Source organism: Macaca thibetana, chromosome 2, assembly GCF_024542745.1.
Source record: "Macaca thibetana thibetana isolate TM-01 chromosome 2, ASM2454274v1, whole genome shotgun sequence".
Classification (NCBI taxonomy): domain Eukaryota; kingdom Metazoa; phylum Chordata; class Mammalia; order Primates; family Cercopithecidae; genus Macaca; species Macaca thibetana.
The window spans coordinates 36,231,916-36,245,184 of NC_065579.1; the positions used below are offsets into that span (position 1 = coordinate 36,231,916).

Here is a 13,269-nt window from a genome sequence, read left to right on the forward strand (position 1 = left end):
CCGCCTCGGCCTCCCGAAGTGCTGGGATTACAGGCGTGAGCCACCATGCCTGGCCAAGAAAGTTCTTCATGTTGAGGTGAGTCGTACTATCCTTTTTTTCAGTTGCTGAGGTTGGAATTTTATTTTATTTTATTTTTATTGTTTAAGAATGTTTTACAAGGAGAATTTTCATTTACAATAAAAAATAGCACAGTAAATGTCTGTCAACCCCTGGCCCAGCTTCAACAATTATCACTTTGTGGTCTCTTATTTTACCTGTGAATATGCTCTACATTTTCTGGGTTATTTTAAATCTAATCTGAGACCTACTCCTTCCATAAACATTTCACCAACAGATAAAGGCTCTTTTAACAATCAAAATACCATTATCACACCTAAAAAGCATTTCTATAATATCAGATATCCTGTGTGTTAAAGCTTCTGATTTCACATGGCCACTTTACAGTTGATTTATTAAAAAAAAAAAAAAAAAAAAAACTGAGGCCAGGCGTGGTGGCTCATGCCTGTAATCCCAGCACCTTAAGAGGCCGAGGCGGGCGGATCGCCTGAGGTTGGGAGTTCGAGACCAGCCTGACCAACATGGAGAAACCCCGTCTCTACTAAAAATACAAAAAAATTAGCTGGGTGTGGTGGCACATGCCTGTAATCCCAGCTATTCGGGAGGCTGAGGCAGGAGAATCTCTTGAACCTGGGAGACGGAGGTTGCAGTGAGCTGAGATTGCGCCATTGCACTCTAGCCTGGGCAACAAGAGTGAAACTCCATCTCAAAAAAAAAAAAAAAAAAAAAAAAAAAAAAAATCTGGACAAGGCTGCCCCATTGCATTTAGTTTTCTAAGCCTTAATTTCTTCACCTTATTTTTAATTTTTTTGCCAATTATTGAGGAAGCCTGGTCACTTGGCTTGTTTTCCATTCTATATTTAACTGATTGCTTTTCTATGTTTCCTATAAACAGGTAGTATCCCAGCTATAATGCTAGACTGAGCTGAATTCATTCACAGGGATGCACGTTAAAGATTCTGGATTTAAATATTAGCCCATTAAGTCTCTAAGGGCTTACTTGCTTGGTTGACTGAAACGTGGACTTGGAGGTGGCCTATGTTTAATGAACTGGGGGTGCCGGAGCTTCCACAGCATGATATGGTGGAAGGATTCGGCTTAGGGAGATAGGAATGCTGGGGTGCACTCTCCCAAACCACATCTTGAGATGGTCCAGAAGACACTCTCTTAATTAAGACTTTGAGAAATACGTTAGTGAAGGGAGCACCTGCCTGCTTGAAATCTCTGTGGTTGCTCTCCTTTGTAGGCCATGCACAACTGTGCCGTTGAAATGGGCACCCTGACTTCAGTGAGGGTGGTGGGATCTCAGAGTAGCGGAGGTCTAGGGCAGCATTAACTGGCTCCATTATCGACAGACTATGTTGTCAATAGAGGGCACTGTGGAGACACCGGAAGGCTAGGGCAGGAAGAAGGGACTCTCCTTCCTGGTGTGCTGTTTTCCAGTGGCCAGTGGGTGAGCATGTGGTAGAGCCTGTAGGTGTTCATGTGGCAGCCCTCATGTTTCAGCAGCACCTCACACCCTCCTCCTGCAAGCTTCTCCCCACTGCAACACTGCGTCCCGTGGTCAGCTGCTACCCGGGCCCCCTGGTAAGTTTTCCTGCCACCTAGTGGCAAGATTCTAGGTCAGCCAAGGCCTGTAGTCTCCAGCACTTCTTCACATCATTTGCTGAGGTGTTAACTGTCTCAGGAGAGGGTGGGGTCCTCTTCTAAGTGTCCGAGTTCCTTCCCCTTCACTCTGTTAGGGTAGTAGTTGCTTTCTGCACTTGCTACTTTTATATTTTAGAAAAATCCTGTTTAGTAGTTATCTTCTACTCATTAACAATTCTTTGACGTTTCCCTTTTCAAGTGTGGTTTTTACTCAATGTTCCCTGACTCTGGGTAGTAAGATCTAGAGGCTTAATCAAATTTGAGTCTAATTAGCAGTAGGGACAAGAATACTTCACAGATTGTGTTCTGTGCTTCTAGTGCATCACGTGAGAGCCACATATCCGGTTGTCTTTTTTAAAAGTTTGTATTAATTTTTTTGTAGAGATGGGGTATCTCTGTTGCCCAGGCTGGTCTCAAACTCCTGGGCTTAAGCAATCCACCTGCCTCAGCCTCCCAAGTGCTGGGATTACAGGCGTGAACCACTGCACCCGGCCCAGTTGTCTTCGTTTTGTTAAGATGGAGTCTCACTCTGTCGCCCAGGCTGGAGTGCAGTGGCACAATCTTGGCTCACCGCAAACTCGGCCTCTTGGGTTCAAGCAATTCTGCCTCAGTCTCCTGAGTAGCTAGGATTACAGGCCCCCACCACCAGTCAGCTAATTTTCTTGTATTATTAGTAGAGACAGGGTTTCACCATGTTGGCCAGGCTGGTCTCGAACTGCTGACCTCAAGTGGTCTGCCCGCCTCGGCCTCCCAAAGTGCTAGGATTATAGGTGTGAGCCACTGCACCCAGCCAAAACTTGGTAATTTTCATTGCAGATTTCCAAATGTTAAACAAGCATGAGATGGCTCTGCTTAATAATGGCTACTACTTGTCATGCCAGACTATTGACTCCAGTGGGGATGGCGCCATGTGAGGGAGGCTGAAGAAGAGATGTGGAGACAGTGAATGAGACATAGGGTTTATTGTGGACTTACATTACACAGCAGTCCAGGAGCAGTGGGCTGGACAGGAAAATTGGTACTGTTTTTGGTTTTTGTTTTGAGATGGAATCTTGCTCTGTCACCCAGGCTGGAGTGCAGTGGTGCAATCTCGGCTCAGTGCAAGCTCTGCGTCCCGGGTACATGCCATTCTCCTGCCTCAGCCTCCTTGGCAGCTGGGACTACAGGTGCACACCGCCACGCCTGGCTAATTTTTTTTTTTTGTATCTTTAGTAGAGAGGGGGTTTCACCGTGTTAGCCAGGATGATCTCGATCTCCTGACCTCATGATCCACCCACGTTGGCCTCCCAAAGTGCTGGGATTACAGGCGTGAGCAACCGTGCCCATCCATAAATTGCTACTGTTTTTAAAAAGCATGCAGTTTAACATATTTTCACTTAGCAACCTCTACCTAGCAACTTCCACTTAACCCAATACAAAGGGCCACCATTCCCTATACAGCCTGCATTCCAAGGAATGGGGCAGGGGTATGGACGTCCTTCACTGATAAGGAGAGCCTCTGGATTGGCCACTCCTGGATTCCTTAACTTGGAACTCCAAACATACATTCTTCTTAGACCACAGGGTCACTTCCCAGGGTATGCCTGAGTTATTGTTGTCAAGTATGTCTGCCATAGACTGCTACTCAGGATGGTAGAAAAGGAGCTGTGGTGGCTCACACCTGTAATCCCAGCACTTTGAGAGGCTGAGGCGGGCAGATCACTTGAGGTCAGAAGTTTGAGACCAGCCTGGCCAACATGGTGAAACCCCATCTCTACAAAAATAGAAAAATTAGCTGGGGGTGGTGGCATGTGTCTGTAGTCCCAGCTACTCAGCAGGCTGAGGCAGGAGAATGGCTTGAGCCCAGGAGGCTGGCTTGGACCCAGGAGGCAGAGGTTGCAGTGAGCCGATATCATGCCACTGTACTCCAGCCTGGGCAACAGAGCAAGACTCCGTCTCAAAAACAAACAAACAAACAAAGAGCTGGGTGCTTTGCTTGTTGACAGATCTAGATTTTAAAATCTTTTTAGGGATAGAGAATAAGGATCAGTCAACGATGGCCCACTGCTTATTTTTGTATGGCCTCAAGCTAATAATGATTTTTATGTCTCGAAGGGTCAGAAGGAAACCAAGCCCTGATACGAAGCGGCCTGTATTAAAGCACTTCTAGGTGAGAGGTGTAACTGTGAAATAATAGGTTTGCATTACAGCAGTGGTTTGTGACCTTTGGGTAGAAAGTCACAGATCCAAACTCTAGAATGATGAACTCTACCCTAAAAAATGCTCATACACAAAACAGCCTGTTCCACTCCCAGGCATCTCAGGCCCCAAAGGAAGAACTTTTTATCACTGTTAATATTGTTACTGGTCTGCTCAGGCTGCCACAAAACACCACAGGCTGAGTGGCTTAAACAGAAATTTATTTTCTCACAGTTCTGGAGGCTGGAAATCCAAAATCAAGGAGACGGCCAGCATGGCTATCTGGTGAGACCTTTCTTCCTGGTGTGTAGACAGATAGCTGCCCTCCCCATGTCCTCACAGGGCTTTTCCTCCGTGCAGGCAAACTCCTGGTGTACCTCCCTCTTCTTACCAAGACACTAGTCCTGTTGGGTTAGGGACTCATTCTTGTGACCTCATTTAACCCCCTTATAAATGCTCTGTCTACAATCACATAGTGGGTTAGGCTTTAACCTGTGAATTTTAGGGGGACACAGCTCAGTCCATAACACTGTAAATACTACATCTGAGTATAATTGAGTACTGTATTTACAGTAAGGATTCCTATCTAAGTTCTAAGAGACCATGCGTTCCAGGTGGTTTGTTGCTGAATCCTAGGCACACGTTGAGGATTCCTACTTGCTGAATTAACGAATGTTAGTGAGATCAGAGTAACACACATGAAAATTCGTGAAGCGATATAAGGTGATAAATATCACAGATTAAAATACTGTAGCAATCCAGAAAAGAAACTCAGAATAATCTAATTAAGACAAGTTCTGCCCCCTCCCCTTTTTAAACAAGACGACTACCTATGCTTGGTATTATTTGCATATAAAAGGATATTGTTGCTGGCATTAGGTATTATTTGCATGTAAGAGGATATTGTTGCTGGCATTAGGACATTTACAGATTAAGAGCCAACCCAGAGTTCAAGTGGCTTATACAGGGTATAGGCAGATGCTGGAAAGTCAGGAGGAGAAACTGAGACCTGGAGCCTTAAATGGTAAACTGTGTCTAAGTTTGAACGGGAAAACCATAATTTTGGCAGAAAAGAAAGTGGTAGATTAGGTAACTTAAAAACTATTTCGAAGAATTTATTTTATTTTTTTGAGATGGAGTCTCTCTCTCTGTCACCCAGGCTAGAGTGCAGTGGTGCGATCTCAGCTCACTGCAACCTCCACCTCCTGGTTCAAGTGATTCTCCTGCCTCCGCCTCCTGCATAGCTGGGATTACAGGTATGTGCTAGCACACCTGGCTAATTTTTGTATTTTTAGCAGAGATGGGGTTTCGCCATGTTGGCCAGGCTGGTCTCAAACTCCTGACCTCAAGTGATCTGTCCAACTTGGTCTCCCAAAGTACTGGGATTACAAGCGTGAGCCATTGCACCTGGCCTATTTCAAAGAATTCTGAGTAATAAAATTCAGGGAAACATACTATATATCCACAAAATGATTCAGCTAAAATAAAATAGTTCTGATAAAGACGCCCATGTGGTTTTGTTTGGTGGGAGGGAGACAGTTTACACCATAATGCTACCTATTTCTCTGTGCAGAATTTGTATTGTCCTAAGCTGTGAACTAGCTCAAAGCTGAAAACTCTGAAGGACCAATCCTCTAGCAACAGGGATACCCTGTACTCCATTTTGAAGAAAATCTGATGAAAATTTAAGGGATTTTGTGTCCAAGTTGAGCACTCTCTCCTTCACTATTTGAATCTGCCTTTCAAAAAGTCATTTGGAATTGAACAGTTTACATCAAAATTACATTCCTAACGGATTCTAGTTTGTCCTTCAAATGAAATTAGGTGTATTTATAGAGAATTCTGTTAACGCATGTAGTATTAGGTGTTTAGGTTTAGCATAATAAAGGCTAATGCAATACAGAGTTCCAATAACATTATGTTTTAATCTAATGGGGCAATATTCTAAATAACAAACATCAGAAATGTTAACAAGCAATTCATTTATTTTTTTGAGACAGGGTCTCATTCTGGCGCCCAGGCTGGAGTTGCAGTGGCATGATTTTGGCTCACTGCAACCTTTGCCTCCTGAATTCAAGTAATTCTCATGCCCCAAGTAGCTGGGACTACAGGCATCAGACACCATGCCCGACTGATTTTTTGCTATTTTTTGTACAGATGAGGTTTCGCCATGTTGTCCAGGCTGGTCTTAAACTCCTGGGTTCAAGCGATCCACCCACCTTGGCCTCCCAAAGTGGTAGGATTACAGGCATGAGCCACCGTGCCTGGCCTGCAATTTTTTTTTTTTCCTTTGAGATGGAGTTTTATTCTTGTTGCCTAGGCTGGAGTGCAATGGATCTCAGCTCACTGCAACCTCCACCTCCCAGGTTCAAGCGATTCTCCTGCCGCAGCCTCCCAAGTAGCTGGGATTACAGGCATGTGCCACCACACCCGGCTAATTTTTTGTATTTTTAGTAGAGACAGGGTTTCTCCATGTTGGTCAGGCTGGTTTCAAACTCCTGACCTCAGGTGATCCGCCTGCCTCAGCCTTCCAAAGTGCTGGGATCACAGGCGTGAGCCACCGCACCCAGCACCCAGCCCCCTGCAATTCATTTTTTAAGTTAAGTTACATAAATGTTTTGTTGCTTCAACAGAAGAATAGATGCCAGGGTGCTCTTTTTAAAAATTCATCTATGTAAACACATCTTAATACTAATTTGAGTCACTACTTTTATTCTTTATTATCACATTTTCCAAGTTTTGGCACCCAAACTTGGCAAACATCATGGAGATTTGTACAAACATACATATACATATATACACACACATTTATAGCCCCAGCTTCTTCACTAAACCTTGTGCTCAGGCTCCTGTTAAAAGAGGTAAAATGGTGAGAAGATAAAAATCAGGGAAAACATGAATAAATGCTGATTGACAAATCTTGTTATGAATTTGTAAGGCAGACTTTCTAAAGCAAAATCCATCACCTTGCTAAAATTTCCACTAAGCTATAGCTTCAGATATTTACAAGAAAAATAAATACCTTCTAACATACTTCAATGTGGTTTAACAGCAAGCTAGCTGAGGAGCTGTACTTTGTTGTTATTTCAGGTAACTTTTTATTAAGAAACAGTTAATATTGCAGTGATTAAAATTTCAGGTGTTCAAAACTCAAGAAGGGTCATCATTATACTCTGAGGCAGAAGTCTTCAGGCACTCATCCTTAAACTACGACCCAAATCCGCCACAGTCACATTCAGGCTTTCAATTTTTAAAAACATTTAATGTTTGGTAACTAAAGAGTAGATGCGATTAGTGTACTCTAGGTCGTTTCATTTTATTTTTTTCTGTAGGAGCTTTCCTCTTTTGTGATAATCCAGTCCCAAGTTCCTTATTATTCTGAAGAAATGAAATAGCTTCTGGTAGACAGTAATTTTCTACATGAGGAGGTGATTCCTATAAAAGGAAAAATAAATGATTTTTTTAAATGATTTCAAAAATTTGCATGATCCAGTAATAGATTTTTTTCTTTAAATCTCCAACCTGTCAGGGATGAATCTGACAAACGTCAAGGAAAATGCATATTCATTCCTAGGTTCCAGTAAATTAAACAAAATGAAGCCTGTGGGACAAAGCCCCAGCTGTTGTCAGAGAAATACGTGTATCGCTCAGGTAGACTGCGGCTAGCTCAGATCTTACAAACATTCCATACTGGTGTTTTTAATCCCCATTTTAGAGATAAAATAAAAAAGGTTAAATAAAACAACCAGTGTCACATAACTAGCAGGTAGTAAAGCCAAAATTCATAACCGATCTGACTCCAAAACCCTTGCATTTTTCAACCACAACCATTTCCCAATATAGAAGAAATGGATCTTTTCCCCCTTATTATAAGTGTAATAAAACTTAATTTTCTAGCAATATGGCAGACTGGGCAACCTGAAAATGAATCACCACAAAATACTAAGTAAGTGCCTTTTGATTCAATTATTCCATGGATAACAACTACAAACACTGACCAAAATATACTAAAAGCAACCACAGACCCTGGAGAATAAACAAACCTAGCAAATGTGGGGCCTGGGACACAAACACAGTGTATGAAGTAAACTCCCTGTTAAACAACACAGTACTCTTTGGAGGAGCAGAAGAACAGAATCTAGAGTTCCTTTTTTGCGGGGAGATAGGGGTCTTGCTGTGTTGCACAGGCTGGTCTCAAACTCCTGAGCTGAAGCAATCCTCCTGTCTCAGCCTCCCAAGTAGCTAGGACTACAGGAGTACCACCATGCCGGACTTGAATCTAAAGTTTCTACGACTTATTCATGACGTCCAGAATATATCCAAAATTAAGCAATTGCTTTGTAAAGAAGCAAAACATGACCCATTCTTAAGAAAAAATGAATCATTCAAATAAACAGAAATACTTAGGCATAAGCTTAAAAAAACATATATAGGATCTATATACTGAAAATTACAAAATGTTTATGAAAAATTAAAGACCATCTAAATTAATAGAAAGAAATGTCATGTTCATGGAAGACTCAATGTGGTAAAGATGCTGATTCAAAATGATCTGTAAGTTTAATGAAATTCCTATCAAAATTGCAACAAGGTTTTTATAGACATACATAAGCTTATTTTAAAATTTACATGAAAAGATACAGGCAAAAAAAAGCTGCTACAATAGCTAAAACAATCTTGAAAGAGGAATAAAGTGGAAGGAATCACCAGCTGATACTGGAGTTTATGTAGTTATCAAGACAGGGCAGTACTAGAGAGGGACAGACACACACATGGATCAATGGAATTGAAAAGAGAACCCAGAAACAGACTCACACAAATATGACCAAATGAATTTTTTTTTTTTTGAGATGGAGTCTCGCTCTTGTTGCCCAGGCTAGAATGCAATGGTGCGATCTTAGCTCACTGCAACCTCAGCCTCCTGGGTTCAAGCGATTCTCCTGCCTCAACCTCCTGAGTAGCTGGGCCTACAGGCATGCACCACCATGCCTGGATAATTTTTGTCTTTTTAGTAGAGATGGGGTTTTGCCCTGTTGGCCAGGCTGGTCTGGAACTCCTGACCTCAAGTTATTCACTGAGCTGCACCGGGCCAAATCAACTGAATTTTGACAAAGGTGCAAAAGCAACTCAGTGAAGAAAAGACAGTTTTCTGAACAAATGCTGCTGGACATTCTAAGGAGGAAACAATCCCAAGAGACAACAAGAAAATTAGCCAGGTGTAGTAGGTATCACTATACCTACTGAAAAGGCAAAAATAAAAAGCACTGATATCGCTAAATGCTCATGAGGACACAGAAACTCGATCACTCATACACTGCTCGGTGGGAGGAACGCTTGAGCCCAGAAGTTTGAGACCAGCCTGGGCAACATGATGGGAACCCATCTCTATTAAAAAAAAAAAAAAATCAAAAGTCTCACTAGATGGGCTACAGAGCAGGATGATGATAACAGGAACACAATCAGTGAAGTTGGAGGCAGATAAATAGGAATCAGCAATCAAAAGAACACAAAAAAAGATTGCAAAAAAGTGAACATGGCCTTAGGAACACATGGGACAAATAAAAAGTTCTAACATAAGTAACTGAATTTGCAGACAGTGAGGAAAGAATGGAGCAGAAAATGCAGTGAGCCGAGATCGCGCCACTGCACTCCAGCCTGGGCGACAGAGCGAGACTCCGTCTCAAAAAAAAATAAAAATTAAAAAAAAAAAAAGAATGGAGCAGAAAAAATATTTGAAGAAATAATGGCCAAAATTTCCCAAACCTGGTGAAAGGTGTTAAGTTTGCAGATTCAAGAAGCTCTGCAGACACCAGGCAGGATTAATACAAAGAAAACCACACCTGGATATATCAAATGGTTGAAAACCAAAGACGAAGAAACTATTGAGCAGCCAGGAAAAAATGACACATTGAATACAAGGGAACAATTCAAATGACCATCACTGATTTCTCAACAGAAACAATGGAGGCCAGCAGACAGTGAAGTCCTTAATAGAAGAGAAAAACCCGTCAATCTAAAATTCTGTATCCTGCAAAAATGTCCTTCAAGAATGAAGGTAGAACAGACATTTCATATAACAGAAAGCTAGAATTGATCCCCAATCGACCTGCACTCCAAACTAAAGTTAGTTCTTCAGGCTGAAGGAAAATGTAATCAGATGGAAATGCGGATCTTCAGGAAAAAATGACTCTCAAACTGGTATACATGAGAGTAATTATAAAATACTATTTTTTATTTTAGTTTCCTCAAAATGCACAGAAGTGTTAAAAGCAAAACCTATTTGAAGTAAAATCTTATTTGGGGCTATAAGATGTAGATGTAAAAACTATGACAACTACTGCATAAAGCAGAGGTCAGCATACCTTCTGTAAAAACTCAGAAATATTTTAGATTTTGTGGGATAGATGATTTGTGCTGAAACTACTTAACTCTGCCATTATAGTGCAAAAGCAGCCACAGAGAATACATAAATGAGTAAGTATGGCTGTATTCCAACAAACCTTTATTTATAAAATAGGCAGTGGGCCAGATATGGCCACGGGGCTACAGTGTAGTGACCCCTGGTATAAAGGACAGGGGAAGCAAATGAACCAACTTGGATTCAAGAGATCTTTTTTTTTTTTTTTTGAAGCAGAGTTTCACTCTTGTCACCTAGGCTGGAGTGCAGAGGTGCGATCTTGGCTCACTGCAGCCTCCGCCTCCCACGTTCAAGTGATTCTCCTGCCTTAGTCTCCCAAACAGCTGGGATTACAGGTGTGCACCACCACACCCAACTGATTTTTGTATTTTTAGTAGAGACAGGGTTTCACCATATTGGCCAGGCTGGTCTCGAACTCCTGACCTCAGGTGATCTGCCCGCCTCGGCCTCACAAAATGCTGGGATTACAAGTGTGAGCTACCGTGCCCGGCCTCAGTAAGTCGTGTATAATCTACATATAAATACTCCTCCTGAAGGCCAATGGATAAAATATAATTCTAAAAATATTAAACTAATAAAAAAAAAGCCAAGAAAGAAAAAGAAGAACAAGGACAAAGAACAAATAGAAAACAAACAGCAAAAAACCCCATCCCTAAATCCAATCATATCAATAATTACCTGATAGACTGAACACTCCAAAGAATAAAAAAGCAAGGCACAACTATATCCTGTCTACAAGAAAGCCATTTTAAATAATAAGACACAGACAAGTTTAAAATTAAAAACCATGAAAAGAGATATCATGACACAGACTAAATAGGAAAAGGCTATATTAACCTCAGATAATGCACATTAAGGCAGAATAAGCCCAGAGATTCAAGTTATAACAAAGGATCAATATGTGAAAATCACAGAAATTACACATGGGTAACAGCTAGCAACAAAGTTTGAAATAAATGGGGTAAAAGCTGACAGAATTAAAGAGAAAAAACAGAAAATTCCACAATCAGCTGGAGATTTTAGTATCAGTAATTGATATAACTAAACAACCAAAAAAACCCACATACACAGGAAATCTGATCAACATTATCAACCACATTGACCTATTTGATATTTTCAGAACATAACACCCAACAACTGTAGAATATAAAATCTTTCACATACACGATACGTTCATTAAGAGAGATGAAGCTGGGCGATAAAACAAGTCTCAATAATTTTAAAATAATTAAAATCAGAGAGTATGTTCTGTGATTACAATGGAATTCAATGAGCAATCACAAATTAAAAAGATAGAAAAAAAATCCTCTTATATTTAGGAACTAAACAACAGACTCCTAAATAAGTCAGCTATAAATGAACACAAGTTGCCAATATCAGGAATAAACTTATTTATTTATTTATTTTGAAACGGAGTCTTGCTCTGTCGCCCAGGCTGGAGTGCGGTGGCATGATCTCGTCTCATTGCAACCTCTGCCTCCCAGGTTCAAGCGATTCTCCTGCCTCAGCCTCCTGAGCAGCTGGGACTACAGGCACACGCCACCAGGCCCAGCTAATTTTTTTGTATTTTTAGTAGAGATGGGGTTTCACTATGTTGGCCAGGCTGGTCTCAAACTCCTGACCTCAAATGATCTGCCCACCTCAGTCTCCCAAAGTGTTGAGATTACAGGCCTGTGTGCCACCGTGCCCAGGCAGGAATAAACTTATTACACTAAAAGGATAATAATAATATTATGAAGAACTTTATGCCAACAAATTTGATAAGATGAAATGGACATATTATTTGAAAATTACCAGTTATTAAAAACTGACATATAATGAAACAGAAAATAGGAAAAGCTCTGTATCTAGTAAAGAAAATTTGGTACCAAAAACCACGTATAAAGAAATCTCCAGGTTGGGTGCAGTGGTTCACGACTGTAATCCCAGCACTTTGGGAGGCCAAGGCAGGTGGATCACCTGAGGTCAGGAGTTTGAGACCAGCCTGGCCAACATGGTTAAAACCCCGTTTATACTAAAAATACAAAAATCAGCCAGGCATGGCAACTCATGCCTATAATCCCAGCTACTTGGGAGGCTGAGGCAGAAGAATCACTTGAACCTGGGAGGTGGAGGTTGCAGTGAGCTGATATTGTGCCACTGCACTCCAGGCTGGGTGAGAGAGCGAGACTCCATCTTAAAAAAAAAAAAAAAAAAAAAAAAAAAATGAGAAAACTCCAGGTCAGGTGGCTTATGCCTATAATCCTAGGACTTTGGGAGGCCGAGGGCATCGCTTCAGTCCAGCATGGTGAAACCCCGTCTCTACCAAAAATACAAAGATTAGCCGAGAGTGGTAGTGTGCGCTTGTAGTCTCAGCTACCCAGGAGGCTGAGGTAGAAGGATTGTTTGAGCACAGGAAGCGGAGGTTGCAGTGAGCTGAGATCATGCCATTGCACTCCAGTGTGGGCAACAGAGCCAGAACATGTCTCAAAAACATAAAATAAAATAAAAAAGAAAACTCCAGACCTTCAAATATTCAAGGAAGAAATAGGCATCTTACACAAATTCTTTGAGAAAACCAAGGGAGCACTTCCCACCTTGTTTATGATGCCAGCAAAACCCTAATACCAAAATATGACAAAACATTACAAAAAATGAGAATTACATACCAATATCCCACCCTGAAAACAGATTTTAAAAATTCTTCATCAAATAAATCTGGCAATATATACAAAGATTAATATGCCATGATCAAATGGGATTGATACATGAAACTTAACATTTGAAAATGTATGCAATTTCCCATAGTAATAGAATGAAAGAGAAAAACCTTACAACAACTCCAACAGAAGTAGAAAAAGACATTTAACAAAAGTTAACCCCAATTAATGATGAAAAAGAAATCTTAGTAAACTAGGAGTAAAAGGGCTCTTCCTCAATCTGGAAAAGAAATCTATGAAGAACCTATAAGTGGTGAAATACTGGTGAA

At 41.1% G+C, this 13,269-nt stretch overlaps 1 protein-coding gene across 3 annotated transcripts in view; it reads right to left on the bottom strand.

Annotated features, from left to right (window-relative positions):
* Nucleotides 1-6,578: 6,578 nt before the first annotated feature.
* Nucleotides 6,579-13,269, bottom strand: part of TOPBP1 (DNA topoisomerase II binding protein 1) — a 64,914-nt gene continuing 58,223 nt past the window's right edge. For all 3 annotated transcript variants that reach the window (XM_050779578.1, XM_050779577.1, XM_050779579.1), the window contains one exon: nt 6,579-7,318. In XM_050779578.1, coding sequence (XP_050635535.1) covers nt 7,175-7,318 — 144 coding nt within the window. In that variant the 3' untranslated portion in view covers nt 6,579-7,174. The remainder of the gene's footprint in view (nt 7,319-13,269) is intronic.